This window comes from Labrus bergylta, chromosome 3 (assembly GCF_963930695.1).
Source record: "Labrus bergylta chromosome 3, fLabBer1.1, whole genome shotgun sequence".
Lineage (NCBI taxonomy): Eukaryota > Metazoa > Chordata > Actinopteri > Labriformes > Labridae > Labrus > Labrus bergylta.
This window is the reverse complement of record NC_089197.1, coordinates 32,788,186-32,807,482: the sequence shown is the minus strand read 5'-3', so window position 1 is coordinate 32,807,482 and position 19,297 is coordinate 32,788,186. Positions and strand designations below refer to the sequence as shown.

The window sequence follows — 19,297 nt, the reverse complement described above, 5'->3', positions numbered from 1 at the left end:
AGCATATCCAGTGACTATCATATCGGCAAATTTTATCGCAGCATAGCGCGGTTATTACTATATTTATTCACCAGTCAAATAGCATTTAATTTGAGTATCAATGTATTAACACTGGCGGTTCTCTTTCACCAACAGAGTGTGATATATATATATATATATATATCTATATATATATATATATATATATATATTACAACAATCATTATCACTCTCCAGAGTGTCAAGCGGTGACGCACCTACATGCACAGATACTTCCAGTTTAGTGCCCATCTTGTCTTCGTTATATATATCTTTCCACTTGTATTTGATAACTGCATTTGAGGGATCAACACAATGAAAGTGGATCTAAATATATTTATCTCTACAGATCAAACATAGATCATCAAAGAAAGATATTGTTTTTTCTCTACCCAATATCGATATCAATATCGGCCCCAAAAAATATCATATCAGTAGGGCCCTAATCACCATCAGTACCTCACAAACCTTCCAACCTTCTAATACTACCTTCACTTTTAAAGCCTTTAAAAATGTGGCTGAAGAAAAAAAGTACAAATGTGATATCACAGTTTAGAGTGTCATTAAAAAGAGGAAGAAGCTGAAGCACTGCCAAAAGAAAAATGTATTCTACTGAGCTGGTGAATTACAAAGCATAAAGCATAAGCTGTTCTTCTCTGGTAAGTTCAATTAGATATCTTACCTTTACAAAATCAAGGGCGCACAGTTTAGCCTTTGAGCCAAACTGCCACTTGCACTGCGTGTCTGCGTCATAGAGCTGTCCAGGGAGCTGCTCGGGGTACTTGTACTGACCGATCTGTTTTGGCTCGTCCACCAGACAGGATGCCTGGGCTGTTCTGAAACACGGCAAACCACCAGGTCAGTCAGACAGACGTGCTGCAACTGCAACTTGAACGACTTGAGAACCTGCATGTAGCGTTACCCAAGAAAGCGGCTGAGGTACTGTCTGCTGCAGGTGGACCAGGAGAAGACGCCATTGTTTCCAGCCAGAGTGGGAGACATGATGTTGCCTTCTGTCTTTCGGCAAGGGTTCCCCTCGCCATCATGGATCATCCCAAAACTGGAGAAAAAAAGTTAGTGAAAGTAAAGAAATAAGACATTGCAACACTATACATTAACAGGAAATGTGTTTTTGCATGGAATCATGTTTAAATCCCACAGTCTTGCTGATGCACAAAGATAAGATTTTAATGTTTCATTTATTAAGCAAAGCTTTTTTTTTCAATTTGCCAGTTAAACAGCAAGCAAAATCCTGCAGTTTGTTAAGTGTCTACTTGAGGCTGGATGCAGAATCACCAGAATTCACATACACACCCATTCCAAAAAGTTTAAAAAAGCCATGTTTACGGCCTGGTTCACAAACCAAAATGGGTCTGATTAGCTCATGTCTGGATCGGTACAGGCGGTGAATTTTTGGATAAGTCTCAATTTTTTATTTGTATGAAGGATAAGCATCATTCACAATAACGCTGACCTGAGTGACAGGCAGGCCCAGAGTAACAGTTTGTCAAGTTTCTTAAAACCCGCCTCAGCTCCAGCTCTCAGCTTGTTATTAGGTTGACTGAAAGTTAGGCTGAGACACTATCACCAACAACTGATGGGACTCCAAAGCCCCCTGCAGTAACAGACATGTAATGTCACTCAGGCTTTGTCCATTAATATTTACAGTCTAAAGCTGGAATTAGGAGGAAAATTCACCTGCACCTTTGTTTTGTGTCTGACATTAGTATCTTGACGACCAACCTTTTTATTAGTAGACTGTTCCTGACCAATCTTATCCAACACATGTGCCTTTATGATCCTTACTGTCTAACATATAGGGCTCAGAATAAACAGACACAGCCAAAGCAAGCTTGTACTAACTTTTCATCGTAACATTGGTGATGACTCAGGCTCCACATGATTGGATAAATGATAAAAAAAAAGAAACACTGACGACAACAATGATTTTCAACTATAAGCACTTAAAAGCAGCCACACAAAAAGTCAGAGCTATCTAAGAATAAGATATTGTGCACTCAAAAATAATAAGCACACTCAGGCCGGTTTCCTGATTTTACTCTCCTAAAGTGTAAAAAATATGTTTTTTATTTAAAGGTCACATTATGCAAAATTCAAAACTTCACCATGTTTTTCTAACAATAATATGTGTACCTAGTCCGTCTACAAACCCCCCAGTTGTGAGAAAAGTCCATCCTCTCTGTCTTTTCCCTGCTCCACTTTTCAGAAGATATGTGCCCAAACAGGCTGTTTGGAGATTTTCCCTTCATGACATCACAAAGGGCAGTAACTGTCTTGTTCTGCTGCCCTTTTACTGTCTTGCCGCAAAACCAATCGCCCTTCTGGACAAATAAAGTTAAGTTAAGTAACCCCTCCCCCAGCTGGGTGAGACTCCAATAGTTAGGTGTTTTGTCTGCCCTCTGAGTCTGCCTTCTCACTGTAAAAAAATGGGCATGGAGTGAGAAAGTCCCGAGTCACCCATGCCTTCTAGAGGGAACGCGGTCAGGTCACTTTCAATTAAAGCTACAGACACAGAAACAGTCTGTTCTAAGAAGGACTTAAAACGAGGGCTTTATAGCCATGATACAATGCAGGATCAGAGTGGATTTTTCGCAAGAAACTTCACAGGCATGTTTTGGCGAGCTCTGAGACTTATGATTGAAAAGGAGGATAATATGTGACCTTTAATACAGATTAAGCACATGCACTCAGCACAGAGCCAATATGGTGACTCTACCACTGTAGAATGCACAAAAACCGTACACAGTCACTTTAATAAGGTCTACATGTACATTTTGTGTAGCTTTCCACTAAGGCCATTTGGTAAATTAAAAAAAGAAATTGTGTTCGGTATTAAGTTTGATGATTACGTTTCTGTTAAACATACTTGTGTCCAGACTCGTGAGCGATGGTGAAAGCCAAGCCCAGTCCTGTGTCCTCATTGATGGTACAACTCCTGTACTTACTGCACATTCCACTGATGGGAGCGAAACCTGCACGGACAAAAGAAGCAGGAGTATGATAAGATACTTTCTAACAGATAATTGTCAACTATGATATACACACTGCATGAAAGGCAGAAGGTTAACACAATCAAGCCTCAATTCTATAACATAGATTCCTATTGTCTCTCTCTCTCGGTGGAGTAACAGAGCACATTGTTTCAGATTTGGCAGGCAAACAAAGTCATGTTTCAATATTGCATTAATGCATGCATGTGGAGGGGAATTCACACCAGCTGCAGATTGCGACCTCACAAGCCTTGGCTTCACCTACATTAAATTTGATCCTAGACTTTGATAGTTCATCAGTTTAGTTTGCTATTGATGTTGGCTCTAACAGCACAAGGAAACAGATAAGTGATCCTGCATGGGGGATTTACTGATATTGACAAGCTAAAGAAAGTATTTATTAATGGTCTTTGTTTGGGTTTTTTTCAAGTCTTCTGGAGGCAGTTACTCCTAACAGACAGCAGGAAAATGTATGATAACAACACCACTTTATGGTTGATTAATGGAATGAGATTTTTAGGGAATTGGCAACATTTCAGTCAGACATTAATGTGTGATTGTTGTAACTAATACCTCTGGACCTGAATTTTGGCTCAATTTTAAGATTAATTTCTTTTCTTTTTTTTAAGAATACAAAAGTTGTACATAGCAGATTAAAAAATGTAATTGTGAGTCAGTTTTCATCTTTTTTTTACCTTCTGCATTTGATGAAATGAAGTGAAGCACTCTGAACAGATAACATCGATTAGTGGAGTGATTAAGATTTTAGCTATGATTAGTTGACTTCAATCATGTTGTTTCCTTCAAGTCTATAGATGTTTGTATAAACCTACCATAAGCTCATCCTGACATGTAACACTGGTCACCTAGACGTTGTTACCCATATTTCTTGGTCTACATTGGTTTCTTTATCATACTCCAACTGTAACTAGAAGCAGACGGCAATGTGCCTTAAACAGTAGGGAGAGAGCAAAGAAAAGTCTAAATTTGTGAATCCATGCGAGAAAATGACACTACTTTCCAAATGAAGTATCCCATGTAGAGTCAAATAACCTTACAATCTGAGCTGTAGTAATGTCTACACCTACAGTATCAGCTCCACACCTGTCTACATGCAGAAAATCACAACATCTAAGTAGTAGTAGTAGTAGTAATCAATTATTTCGGCCACAAGAAAAAACCAAAACATTTTGACCGAAAAGGTGTAGGCTGAAGCTTTAGCTTATTACACCTACCCTTGTTACAAATCTCAGTATTTAAGACACGACTAGTTTGGTTACAACAAAACAAAACATATCAGAACAAAATTTATTCCAAGAATTTATTACAAAACAAAACAAATGAAACAAACAAAAAACAAAACAGGAGTCACACTCACAAAAAAATAATCAAACGGACCTTTTATATTTGTTAAACATCATTTTTTTTAAACAAACATTTAAATCTGGAAAGGCAATGACACATTCAAGTATTCCACAAGTTAACCCCTTTTACCGAAATACTCTTGTTCTTTATGTTTGTCCTTACCTTTGGTTTTTTATACACACCTATTCCCCTTAGTTCATACCGGCGCTCTCTAGTTTCAAAAACTCATGTCAAAGTCATGCAAGGGTTGCTGTCACCAAGATGTCAAAACTGTAGACAGCTTCCATATCCCACAGAACGCTGTCAGAGTCTATACACTGAGCTTTTACTTCACACAAAAAATATGGAGTTTGGTTTGTTAAAGTCAGCTGCACAAATTCTCACCCAGGGTGTCACAGGGCTCATTCTTCCACGAACAGATGTCCAGTCCAGTGAGGAGAACAGCGTGGTCATGCCGTTTCCCACCTTTTCCCATCAGACCTGACTGCCACTGACAGAAACTGTTAAGGGACTGGTCTGCGTGGTGATTGATGGTCAAGCCCAGCTGGAGATGAAAGAAGAGAAATAGAAAAACTGAGCAACAGTGACCAATCCATCACATGTGCTCAGTGCAAAAAAACATATTTTCTTTGCAAAACTGAAGTGTGATTCCACTCACTGGGTCCTGTTCCAGCAGTAACAAGCTGACCACCACAATGTTGATGTCCGTCCCAATGGTGCCGTCTTTGAAAAGGCTGGAAACCTTAAAAAAACAGACAAATACAGATTCAGAGCTAAATCCAACATGCTTCACGTATAAAGAGTATTTTCTCCAATCGACAGAAATTAAAGTGATTTTCACATGTGGAACTCGTATCTGGGTTAGCTTACAGGTAAATCTGTAGAAGATGCTAAACGTCCTTAAACATTTAAGTGTTTTGTACTCAAAATAAGAAGTGGGAGGTCAAAACTCCCTTTCATTAGTTGTTATGACAAAGCAATGATAATTGCAGATGACTAGCCCGCAGTATACTGTAGCTTTGCTAGCATGTCACAAAACCTTTCTTAGGAAGTTAGCAAAACTCTCAACAGCAAAGAATAAAATACAATGCAGCTTGCTAACTGAGTTATAAACTTACTTTATAACTGTTATAACATTATTAATTTACTGCTTGACTATGGCATCCGAATGTTTGTCTTGGAATAGCAGCATTAAGCTAGCAGATTAGCTTGCTCGCTGGCTAAGCTATCAACCTTGGTCACTTGTCTATTGTACAATATTCAACTATTAGAAGTAAATAAACAACACATGTTTTGCAGTTTTTAAACAAATCCCTGCTAGCTACCTCAGTAATATGTGTGATATACAGTATTATCGTAAGTTTGCTAACATTAGCTGATTCAAAACACAATCCTGGTGATTCAAGACAAGACAAATTGCATATTTATGTCTAAGCCTACTTTTTAGCTAGCTAACAACGAAGGCTTCAGAATGTCTGACCGGGAATAACAACAGTAAATATGCTACCAGATTTTCTTGCTAGCTGTCTAAGCTACCCCTTTAGTCACATAACCCTCACCCTGCAGGACATGTTTGTGTGCTGCCATGTTAGATAAATGAACAAAAACTGATAGAAACATAGCAATAGAACTCATTGTCCATCCATCTATATTTAAAACGTCAATAACTCCCATGCACGTGACACCTCCACCTTTCCTTCTCCTCACCATATTCATGACTGTGAGGACGTAGGTGGTGACATTGTCCTTGCCGTGTTTCTCCAGCATCTTCCTGTCTGCTACCACCAGAGTCTCCACATTCAGACCCCCCACCCTGTTGGAGTTGATGGGCGATCTCTTTGCCCTTCCTGGACCTTCTGCCTCAGGTATCTTAAACTCATCGGGCATGACGAACAGATCCTCAGCGGGAGGCTTGGGAGCGTCTAGGAGGGCAGAAAAAGGGAAGCATGGAAGGGAGGAGAGGCAGAGATAATGTGAGGAAAAGAGAGAGGGGGGGAAAGAGAGAGAGAAACTTGGCAGTGAGGGTCAAATGAATGAATGTCTCTTTCCTGGCTCGTGCCGGGTGATAAGGGTGCATGCTCTGGTGTTGAAAGGACAGGAAATTCACTCCCCATGCTGCCTCCCACCTCTCAGCACCAGAGGGAAAGATTAAACTGTAAACTAACCTGTGGGTCCGACAGCCTCAGGCTGATGAGGCCATTAAAAATGAACACAATGCACTTAGAAATGTTTAAATAAGACATTAATCTTCATGATGAATATGTTCAGATGTAGAGACTGAAAAGGTTTAGTGTTTACAGCTTCACTGAATATTAACCTTACACTGTTATGTTATGAAGTGGTGGTAATACTTAGAATAAATCTAATGTTTTCAGGTTGGCCTAATATTTACGGTCTTGTGAGTAAAGTAATTGTTTTTTCAGTCGCTCGTCAACTCTCACAATATAATCTGAATATTTTAGGTAGTCAAACAATCTTTTTTTAAAGATAGGTTCTTGATGTCACTGTATACCTTTAAAGGACCTTGCACTGCATGACAAATATCACACAGAAGCAGGGATTTTGCATGTACATATATTATAGTTTTGCAGCTCAATGTGTAGTTATTGTACATGATTACAAGTAACGTGCTCCTTAATTGAACGTGGACATATTTTTCGGTGAAGGGTGAACTAAACCGAGTCAATATGTGACTCCTGAACAAGAACGTGAGCGTCAAGGGAGCTGCCGAGAGCCGTTGGGCACTGTGAGCCCAAGTCAGATATGCTGCCCTGGAATGCACAGCACCCATGACATGGGTCTGGTGTCCCTTTAGAAGTCTGTTTTTCTATGATGAGACTACCCATATTTTTAACACAACGCTTTTATTCTACATCTTTGTCCAGAATACCTCTTTAGCCTCTTAACTTTCTTCTTTTTTTTTTTTTAAATGTAGCGATAAATCTTCTAGGCTGTATGTACACTAAGTTAATCATTTAAAAACATCCAGTTAGGGCATTATTTCTCCCTTTTGTTCTACTCTCCCTCTCTCCCTACCTCTCTGCCTCCCTTTGCATACCTTAGTTTTTGCACCTGTATGTTAATCAAGCCTCCCTTTTTAATGTAAATGAGACCATTTTCGAAAAAGTCCAAACCCTAAAACCTGTAAAACAGTTAAAACCACCTCTGGGTATGACAAACAGCCTGTAAAGTGAAGAGTGATGCATATTTTATTGAATTGTATTAATTATTATTTACAGTGAAGCACGTGCCTTTTCAACCATTCCAGTATAGAATTGATCCTTATATTAATAAAAAGAAGACATTTTTAAAGGATACACTTAATGCACATCCTGTATGAAGAGTGGACATCATCAACTTTAAGAAAAAGTTACTTATACAGACAAATACAAATCTATCAGGTGACTATAGGTATAAGGAATATAAGGTTCCCTTACATACATTGCTTGCGGCGTCCGCAAAAGTGTTGCCTCTGCAGCTTTCCGTGCTGGTAGTCATGGTGATAATGCTGCTGGTGATGATGATGATGCTGTTGGAAGTAGGCGTTGTCTGGGTTTGAAGAACTGGTGCTAGATGGACTACTGGATCTTCTGCGCACAATGTGTTCAGCCGAGCGCTTGTAGACAACATGAGGATGGTGACCTTCAGGAGCGCTGTAGTTGTGTTGGTCCGCCAGATGTTGGGGTAATGGTGCAATCAGATACTCCTCCTGAGACACGCGGATCAAGCCTGACTGAAACAGAAACACATGAAGACATGGAAAATAAGTTTAAAAAAAAAACACACACAAATTACCCTGAAAACCCAACAGTGATTGACTTATTTGTAAGTATTAGATTCAAAAGACTTCTGACAATAGCTTAAACCATGTGTCACATGCAAACAGGCCGTGTGTAAGGATGGAACATAATGCACGCTTTGACTTTTGCATTGAATTCTATTATGATTTAACTTGACTTGTTTTACTGATGAATGAAATAAGATATATAAGTGAATCTGAGCTCTGTGAAGTCCAACGCAAATGTCCCACTTGGACAATAAGGTTCATCTTAGCTTATCTTGTGTAGCAGTTAGAGCCTGACCATTGAATGCTATTTGAAACTGTTACCAAAGCCAGTTTAAGAGGGGAAAAATTTACTGATTATAAGTACGGAGGCCCATACAGTTATAAAAAAAGAGCTTTCTTTAGAATTGTGAACTGATTTTCAACCAATTTGACAGTAAATGAAGTCAGACAACCAACTGGATGACACAACTTACAAATTATCTCAAGATTGGTTTCCAACATTGTTAAGTGTAAGGACATATTTTCAACAAATACAACAATACCAATATATCTATGTCAGGCCCATGTGAACTCAAAACTATTGTCTGACGGATTAATCAGTCAGGCGTAAGTGTTTTTCTCGGGTTACAGACAAGGAAACATGTCTATACACAGCTGCCATAATGACATAACAGTCTACATACATCACGATGAAGTCATGCACCTTGCATACTATAAGAACTCACTCGTGCAAGCGGCTATATGACCTCCAATGCCTGGCTAAATTGTAGTTGAAGCAGCTGCTGAGTGGAACCAAAAATCCTTCAAACCAGAGGGCTTAGTGACGTTTCACTAAATGCACCCAGATCAGCCCTTCCTACTTTCACCTCGGGACTCTATCCTAACAATAGGCAGATGTGCCCAGCGCCAAATCATACAGCTGTTTTGGAGAGAAGATTTTGTATTTAGTTGTGAGACAGAGTAGTAGTAGATAAAACAATGTAACAGAGAGATAAGCTTCCTCTTTCAAGTTTGTAATAAAGTCTTTATTAAGGTACAAGTTTGGGTTTGGCTGCATTTTTCTACTTATTTTACTATGCGCTTTGAAATCACTTGCTGCAGAAGAATGCTCGAATTGACTGGCTTCTGCCTTTGTTTGCATGTTTTTGTCCACAGGAGAAGCATACAGCAAAGTAACGGGGTCCAGTGTGCTGCTATCCTAGCAAGAGACCAGCTCAGTGTTTTGGATCTCTGATTCAGTCAAGTGTCCTCAGATGCCCCCTGAACCGACAGACTGAGCTGCTGAACCTCAAACATTCCGTCTGACTACAGTGTTCATCCTAATTCAACCCCACAACCCACCAAACACACGCAAAAACACACACATCCCCCCCCCCCCTACACACACACAGACACATGCATAAGTGCATACACTCACTGAATTGATCAAAAACACACATACACTCATTGACCCAATGACCTCTGATCTCTGAGTGGATATGCATATTATCTTCTTCTCCAGTATGTGTGTGTGTGCATGCTTGTTTGTGCGTCTGTGTATGTGTGTGTGTTGGGCTGACCCCATTCCCCCTAGACTAGCAGGTGGCAAAATAAACAGAGGCAGGACAAAAGGGAAGCCATGGCGGGGCTCTTGTTGTCAAAACACTGCCTAGATACATGGCAGGATGCCATCATCAGCCCTAACCATCCCTCTTGTCCATCCATCCATCCGTCTCTCTTTTTCTCTCTCTAACCATCCAGCTGCCAGCAAAGCTTCCCTTCGTCCATAAATCATCTTCCCCCTTCCATCAATCTTCCACAGCGAGATGGCAAAAGGAAGCTAACTGTCAGACTTCATTATTGGGACTACTTGTAAGGTCCACATGGTCCTGTGGTTGGGATTCTGCTCTGCGGTGTCAATGGTTTGAACCCAAGCACATCAATACCTGCCAAAACAACCTTCAGACACTTCACAGCTATCTGCTCCCGCACCATTGCACGGAAAGCTTCAAACTCAAGCGCAGCGTGGAGTGAAAAACTCCCCAAGGGGTGAGGATAAAATATATGTATCGTATCAAAGGATTAAATTAAGAGAGAGAAGAAGTCTTTGCCAATATGACTGCAGCTTCCCCGAAAATAGGTTGGAATTCAAAACAAAGTCTGATGAGGTCAAAGGAGGTGTCTTTGGTCTGCAGACAGACCTGTCATGTACCCATTTTTTCATTTGTCTTTGTGTCTGGAATTCACTTCAGATTTGACATGTAAAAACATCCCACTCATTTAATATTATTCTTCCAGAAGGTTAAACAATATTTTTTAAACAGCTCCCTCTGACAGAGAGAGAGAGTGTGGAATAACGTGCACCAAATAGCGTCAGGATTGGAGGTCAAGCCTGCAACCACTGCAAAGAGGAGTGTATCCTTTATACATGAGGCGCCTACTTTCTCAACTTAGCTAATAAGTGCCCCCGTTATGCAAATGTTTACTGCGGTAATAAATCTACTGAGAAGTAGAGTATTTCCCTATTTTCTCCGTTACAACTGGACTTATTAAGCCTCAAGTGGAGTCGCACCCTGGTGGATATTAAAAATAATACAGATTTCTGGCACATTGACTTTTTCTGAACTTCTCATGCAGAATATGATAACACTATAGAAGTTGTATTTACTTACCTTATTCATTTAAAACTAAGATTAATAACAGCTTTCTCTCTCTGTATTTTTTAAGTTATTATACAGAAGAAACAGTAACAACTTTGCACTGCTTCACAAATGACTAATTTTGACCCCATGAACTATGATATTAAAACCTTTTATCATTCATGCATATTATGAAATGTTTCTGGTAAGAGTGTCACACATTACAGACCACTTTATTTCATGCACTGAACTCAGTTTGTAACCACTTTTCTACCCGTCTCATTTGGTGTGAGCACAATGCACAAATAAAAGGCCTATAGCATTATAATTATGAACGATCAAAAAGAAGGATGAGCGGTATAGGGTTTCACAGAGTCTGCAGACACCAGAGACGGGCCAGCTGCGGCGCTGATACAGCAGGCCTTTAGTTATCTTCACACATTAACACTTGTTAAGACTCAGCCAGATTAAAGGGATGAATGCTCAGCTAAACACCGCTTTTACTTTGCTCCCACGTTTACATGCGGACTCACACATTTCCCCTTGAATATCACACACAGAATCCTCACAGATTACAGGCTCAACCAGGTCAGCTATGGCGTCATTTTCTACAAACAAAAGGTTAAAAAAACTCTCTCTGGACTTTTCCTTTTTCTCCCCTTTTTTTCTCTCTTCCCCTTTTGGCTGCAGACCGCTTTATGCCAGGAGAGACGGCATCTTTAGCTTGTCTCTGTGTAAACTCTAGCCTCTTTTAAGGTTTCCCTACCATGATATTATAAGGCAAATGAGTAAGTGCTTACATGCTGTTAAAGACCAGTGCCGAGCGGCGAGAAGCCCCAAGCCGGTGATTACGGAACTCTAAAGCACATCTGCACTCCGGTTCAGCAGAGAGTCACGTGAACGCAGTGTGTGGTGAGAGAGGGAAAATCATACAGGAGCAGAGGAGAGAGGCTCCCTGAGGCATCAACTTATTCAATAGAATCACAATCTGAGTAATTACAGTTTCCTCAAGTGAATTATGTGTTCTTAAACTGGGAAAGAGAAGAGATGGTAATTTTGGATCTTGGAACACAAGACGATGGCACGGTAGGAAAGAGCCGAGCAGCAATGACAGGGCATAGCATTGGTTGGCCTTTCCTTCTTAAAGCTCCAAATGAATGTATTTCTCCTCACACAGTTGCATTCATAGAAGTGCTGGAGGATTGGTTTAACTGAAGCCGGGTCGTTTGCAAAGCCCCCCATTAGTGATATTAGGTCGAGATATCCCGCTTCATGTACGACTGATTAGGATCACAATGTATCAAAAGGCCAGGGGTCTTGCTAGCCCTTGATTGGACTCCATAGCTGTCTTTGAACAGCCAGATTTTGAGCACGTCTGGGGATCATCACAGCAGAGGAACGCACTAAAAGAGAAACTGATGAGTCTTTTGTCATTGGGAGTCTCTGGGCACGGCCTCACTCGTTATTCACAGCAGGGAAGATGAGGACAACTCCCACACCGGCTCCATACAAATGGAAATTTCCTCCTTCAAGGTCTCGTTAATTGCTTTCTAATTAGGTTACAAAGTACTGCAATAACACTTTTACTGACTTAGCAGCAGTTGTGATGCAAAAGAGGTAAAAGTGTTAAGTGAAATGCATTCAAAACATGGTGTAATTTGTGTTATATGGACTTTTCAATTTTTTTCCAGCAGGAGCACCGCAGGGCCTGGAAGGTTGAAGGTCACAGAGATGGGAAGTGTGTTATCTCTACATATCTTCCTGTCACACCCTCACACCCAGAGGAGCTCAATGAACTGAGGGTTGTAATGGAAGGAAGAGGGTAAGCTTGGTGGAAAAAAAGAACACAGCACAGTGTTTCTAAAGTAGATCACTCTATCCATTGGTGGTGATACAGTAAATCCAAAGGGAAGATGAAATTTAGTCCAACTTTCAAAAAGATTCCAATGACTTGATTGAAAATACTTCCGAAAAGGGAGGTTGTAATACTACTCTATTAAAGGAATGAAATAATGATACTTGATTAATAACAGAGAAGTAACCCATGTATGCTGGTGTGAATTTGTCAACGCATGTTATCTGGACTTTGAGATAACCACAAGTGTAACACTCCAAATCTTGGCAAAACCCAACCAATCACAGCCTAAAGGATAGGTTTGATATGATCACTGACAGAGGCGCATTCTAGAGACATTTACAAATACAATGATTGGGAAAGTTACGAATTACCTGTAGTGTCTGCATCAAATGAAATGGACGATAGTTCACGTTGCAGACACATTTGAAGTGTTGGCTCTCAAATGCCATGCCAAACCTCCTTGTATTGTGCTCGATTATGCTACATTGACCACGTTGTTTAATTTGCCACCATGTCCAGAGGCATTTGGACTGTGTCCTTCAATGAAGCTAAAAAAATAGCATCAGGGTTCAGACCCACTTAAAGTCCCTAAAAGGTCTTGTGATGCCTTTCAGGATGGTTTATAGAATGGGACAAAATGTTCTCCATAGGCTACCACATGATGACTGGGTCAAAGTCCAAAGCTCCTGTTGTTTATTGAAAACACTTTGAATTAAAGTTATATCCAAGAAAACAGAACCAAATAAATTAGTAAAAACTTACAACCTAGAAACCAGACTGTAGCTGTAGCTGTTCGAGCAAAAGAGCAGTGAATGTGCTGACAATAGTAAGTCAGATTTGATGTACGAGCTCTGTTTGTAGAAGTTGCAGCAGCCACTTGAAGACTTCAACAGCAGCTATTCGTCTTTTGTGAGAAAGTCCTTGCACAGCCCAGAGAGGATGTATGAGCACACACACATGTACACAACAACTTTCTGTTTCTTCTCCCCAATTCACACACAGCCCATCCCACACCCATGCTGAGAGCCCCCCCCCCTCCCCACTCCCCCCTCCTGCTGGCATCTAACAGTGGGCACTACATCACTGTCAGCATGCAGACCACCAGGGAACGGCTCTGGGCTACTCTCTGCTTGTAGCGCCAGGCTCAGAGCTCCTCTGTGGCCCAGCCCATCAGCTGAGTTATGGCAGAGCCAGAGAGGCACATTGTTAGTGTGGAGACGTTCCAATTTGTTGCCCTTTACAGGAAAAACAGACAGGTACAAATGGCCTGAGTGCCGGCTGGAAATCGGTCTTTCAAAGCGTCATTACAACCCTTCAAAGCAGAGGAGTATTTGCGGAACACTTACAAAAACACACATCATATGCTGTCTCAATTCCAAGCCCTTTATATGAGTAACCATAAAGTAGATCAGCTAACGGGATCCCAACATCCACGAATGGTAAACATTCAAACAGACAAACCAAGTGATTCAATGCATGCATTTTCAGATGTATTTTACAGACTCTTCTTGTGAGATATTTTAATTAGAACTGCAAAGATTAATTCATTTATTGTTCAGTCAATCCGAGGAAAAATGAATACAATTGAATGAATTACAAAAAAATGAATTACATTGACAATTCACCATTTTAGCCAATTTCACGCAGGAATGTCAAACATTTGCCCGTTCTTACTTTCTAAATATAAGAATTAACTGCTTATTAGTCATGTTTTAACAGTCAGTCAGAGTCATGGGGTTTAAAATACTGGTTCATGGAAAAAAGGCAATTTGGTATATGGCTTCTGCCTAGAAATTATAGAGCTTTTTTTCACAATTTTAAACATTTAATAGACTTGAGATTAAGATGATCAAAATGATTATTTGGTGGATTAATCTGTTATGGATCTAATGGTTAGTTGCAGCCCTAATTTGTATCTCATAACCCTTTACAACAGCCAGAGTTCAACTGGATTTTTCTTTCAAATAAAACTTCAATCTTAACATACAAACAAAGATGTTTGATCCTTGCAGGATTTCTGATTTATCCAACAAGAAAAAGTACCGTGTATTCATACTTTAATGTGTTCAAAAAGAGAGGCTTCAGTGCATCCGCCATCAAAAACAAGTCCCGGGAAAAGAGCAAACTCCTTTTCTTCACACCACAGGGAGCTTCATGCCTGCTGGAGACAGACAGAGGTCGTAGGTCGAGCTCCCCTCTTACCACAGTCACTGATGGTTGCCACAACACGCGGCACCATGTCAACGACGGCCGTTAGACAGGTTTGATGTGTGCAGCTTGAAAAGATGAAGGGGAGAAGAGAGGAAGAGGTGTGTGTTGACACTTTCTCCAGTGTTTTCTCTCTCACACATGGGTGTGCAAACACACATTTAGGCTATAAACGGTAATACCTGTGTGGTTGTTGGGTCATAAGGCTGAGAAGAAAAAACAATACAATAAGTCTTTGGAGCTTTTACTAAAAAACACCTTGTTATCTAAATATATGCTGCTATTGAAATGTAAACCTAATGGAACAAGTGGAGTTAGACACATGCCTTGCTTGTCCCTGAACTCTGAACTGATTTTCCCTTTCACACAATGACAGTTTTGGCCATTACCTGCCGTGTGGTTACATTTTGGCTCACACTGATTTGTGGAAATTTCACATAGGGGGCTGGCAGGAATACGTTCAGCATTGACACACGCAGCCCACCAGAAGATTCCCAGACATTTTCAGAAGTGCAGTGCTTGTTTGAAAGTGACTACAGTGACACAAAGTACAACCGAAGGCGATGACTGGTGTGTATAGATATCCACAATTCAACCAACAAGTCTGTGAAGTCTGCTGAACATAAAGACCTTTTCTCTGATTTCTGTCGGATGTTTAGCCTGTGGAAGACAGTCCAATGTAGTGTAAAGTTTCATATACATGATCTGTCTGTGTCAGGCAGACTGCACACAACTTATCTTGCTAATAGAGGATGAAGCTAACCATTAGCTTCATCATTATAAAGTGTTATCGCAGGTTAGTGATCAGCACCCCTGCTCCTTTTCCCTGAAAATTGAAATATTACAGCAAAGCATTACGAGTTATTTTTAGCGCCCGATGGAGTACAGAATAGTCTTTCACCTGTTCTGTTCAATCTGTTAATGGATGATCTTGTCTCCATAGTACTGACCTTCAGCATCTGCTCAAGTTAAGGAGTGACGTGTCACATAAGCTGTCGCTGAAACACGTGTTGCTGCAATGGAAGCATCTGATCATAAGAAAAAATGCCTTTCAGTCTTTATGAAAGTCATGATACTATATGTGCTCTCAACAAGGTGAAATATTTAGTCACATTGTCAGGATTGATCTATATGATAAGGACATGTACTGTAGAAAATATGCTGGTACATTAACAGATCTTGCCGTCAACTCTCTTCCACTTTACGCTGTTCACTAAATGTGTTACATTAAATGTAAGGCAAAAGTATTTAGGATCTTGCTCAGGCTCCAAAGCTTGATAGTGAAGAGTCACTTAGTGTATCGACCGTAGGACTAAAAAGTTCTTCAGGAAGTTGAAAACTGATCTGTGGAATTGCAAACATTGGTCACTCTAACCCTTAGAGCTCGGTTTCCATCAAGTGTAACCCGTCTTTGACCTGGCCTGGAGGAGCTTGGGAAAGGTCAGAGTTAAGGCCATAGTCAGCTCAGAGACAACCTGACACAGCCTGACACAGCCACGAGCATCCATCACTCAAATGTTTGAAGAAATGAATAATGCCAGGTCAGTCGTCATGAACTATGGTGTTAATTATAGAAGTCATACTGAGGATTTTTTTTTTTAAATGACCACTGTAAGGGCAATTTTAAAAGTCCTACTCTACACTTTTATGAAATGAAAATGTCAACATGACCATAAAATATTACGCCAATACCAACAATAATGATGAATAATGAATTTGACAAAACTCACTTATATAGATACAGGTGGAGACTGTATCTATTTCACTGGTGCTTGTGGAGCCACATCCAGACAGCCAGCCAGCTGGCCATCCAATTTTTCATTCCCTTCCATCAATCCATTCATTCAACATCCATGCATCCAAACTTTCCTTGCATCTGCCCATCCATCCATCCAATTCATCAAAGAACATTGTTTATTTATTGCTTTGTAAAACATTCAGTGAGAATAGTGCAAATCTTCTTTTCACTATTTTAATTATTCACTTGTTTTTCCGTTTCTTTACCTGGTCATTCATTCTTTTACAAGCTGCCAATAAAGGTTGAAGTTTGTTATTCTCATAGAAGATATACAGTGTGTCAGCAGCTCAGGCCTGTCAGAGCAGGTCTCAGGTCTGCCCTCGACACCCCAGAGTGAGGAATCCTACCCTGGGAAGGGGCTGGAAGGACAGAGGGGAGCTGTAAATCACTCTATTTCTCTGCATTCACATGAGTTGTGAACAGCTCTGAATTTGCACTGCATCATAAGAACCTGTGAGAGTCCAGGTTACTATAACCCCCCCCCCCCCCCCCCCCCCACCCCCGCTTCATAACAGCACCCGTCTCCTTCAACACGAGCAGAGAGGATTGGGGTCAACCAGCACAGCGACCTCAGATGAGAAACCTCTCAAAAGAAGAAAGAGAGAAGCCCCTCCCCCTCCACTCCTCTTACAAATCAGAGAGCATTACATCTGAAGTGAGATCCTTTCATCTCATGCAAAAAAAAGAGACAGACGGCTTCATTTCACTCAGAATCAAGAGCGAGGCGCTTCACAAGGACACGCTGGAGAGTGATTAAGAACCCAACCAATAACACCCTGTTCAATTAATGGGGATTTACAGTAAAAAATCCCTCGTTTCCAGTCATCCATCCATCTATCCTGCCTTGTTCTTAATACCATCTCGCCCTGGTCTTCATTTAAACAGCTGAATCCCACTCCCATCTGCTTGGCCTGGGTGAATGTTTAAAAAAGACCTCGCCTACTTTCTGCTGCTGACATCTCTGGTATTAAAAAAATGCTATTTCGGACACTCTCTTTTCCCTAGTTTATTCTCTTTCCAGCAGTCTGTTGAAAGGAGACAAAGACATGAAGTACGAGGAAACTCTCTTTTGCACTTTCTTTCGTTCTCACCCCATTTCTCCTCCAAAGCCCTTTGACACAAACAGAGTCCATCTCTCCAGCTCTCTATAAAGAGACCATCCAGCCTCCCTGGGAGCTTCCACCCCAGACAATGAATCCACATTACTCTCACACAACACTAATGTGTAGTGCTGCGCTTCACTTCTCATTCATTATTTCACCCCCTTTGCTTATCCCTGTCTTGTGTTTTCCTGGATTTCCCTGTCTCTGTCTTCTTTTTCCCCTGACTTCCTCCTCTCCTCCTTTGGCCACTCTTTTCTTTAATTCCACCTTAATCTCTTTCTCGAGCCCATCGCTGCATTAAATTGGCTTGAATGGCTGTTTCCTCATTTGCACTTAATCCAAATATTCTGGGTGCAGGCCTTGATAGAAAGCAAAGGTTAACTTCTAACATTAGTCCAATAACACACACAGACTAATGAACTGAGAAAAAAGAAGCAGTCCAATTTTGTTCATCCCTTTTTTTTTCCGACAGAGATTTACTGAAAACATGAGTCCATTTAACAGGCCTAGTGAGCCTCCAACCAACGATGGCCCCTGAGGTCGCACATCAGAGAGGAAGAAGACAAGAAAAAAATAGGCAGAAGCTTGAGAGGAGTAAAAAATAGATCAAAGAGTTTGTCCGGGCCCATTCAAATGCAATCACAACCAAATCACATTGTGTTCTCGCAGCGCTCTTAAGAGAACGGGTCAGCGGTGCTTTATTGTGAGTGGGAGCTAGCCTAATGAAAGGGACAATGCGAAGATTAGCAGTGCCAGCGAGGCGGCTCAAACTTCACCCTGGCTTTAATTGCTGCAAACAAGAGGAGATGTAGAGGCAGGGCAAACAGGGGACAAAAGAGCAGGGCGAGCAGGAGGAGAACGCAAGAGGAGGTATGAAGGCTGCATGATGAATGGAGGTATGGCTTTTTATGGAGGTGTAGAGTGTCCATCTGGCCCAGACTGGTGTGGGATGTGTCAAGGAATGTGTGTGTGCTGGTGGGCCAGAAAGGTCCAGGACCCTCATAAACCACAAATGAAAGCAGGGGATCTTGTATTTACAGAGTCCCTGTGGTTTCAAGGGGAACTACCTCAAAAGTAATCTCAATAAACAGATATCGGAAAATGTATGCAGAATTTGTTAGAGAGAGACAAAATGTAGGTGTTGAAGCAATCTGGTTTTCGCATCATTTGGTTGTTAGAAGGAAGAACAGTCATTGTGGAGAGCAGTCCAAGCAGAACCCATGGCCTGTTATCCTGCAAAACTATCAACTATCGTTTGCCTGATATTTACCTGTCAATTGAACTCTATTATGAAAACTTTAATGCATACCTAACAGCTAATCATCATATGGTGGCTGGGTTTTTTTCCAACTCAAACTCAATTTTTTATGTCTAAAGTTGATATTTGGACTTAAAAAAATGGTGGACCACCTTGATCAGAAATCCCTTATCCATAATTGGAATGACTTCTGGTTACATCTGAAGCCACTCATCAAATAGCCAAATGAGAGCACCACTAAAATCCATTATGTGCTTTGACTCTGTTCAGAAA

The 19,297-nt window shown here is 40.8% G+C and overlaps 1 protein-coding gene across 1 annotated transcript in view; it reads right to left on the bottom strand.

Annotated features, from left to right (window-relative positions):
* Window positions 1–19,297, bottom strand: part of adamts18 (ADAM metallopeptidase with thrombospondin type 1 motif, 18) — a 63,965-nt gene that overhangs the window by 40,582 nt on the left and 4,086 nt on the right. Inside the window, exons 4-10 of the mRNA XM_020654289.2 lie at window positions 7,836–8,127; window positions 6,102–6,316; window positions 5,053–5,136; window positions 4,779–4,938; window positions 2,906–3,011; window positions 941–1,078; window positions 701–854 (exon numbers count right to left, since the gene is read on the bottom strand). Coding sequence (XP_020509945.2) covers window positions 701–854; window positions 941–1,078; window positions 2,906–3,011; window positions 4,779–4,938; window positions 5,053–5,136; window positions 6,102–6,316; window positions 7,836–8,127 — 1,149 coding nt within the window. The remainder of the gene's footprint in view (window positions 1–700; window positions 855–940; window positions 1,079–2,905; window positions 3,012–4,778; window positions 4,939–5,052; window positions 5,137–6,101; window positions 6,317–7,835; window positions 8,128–19,297) is intronic.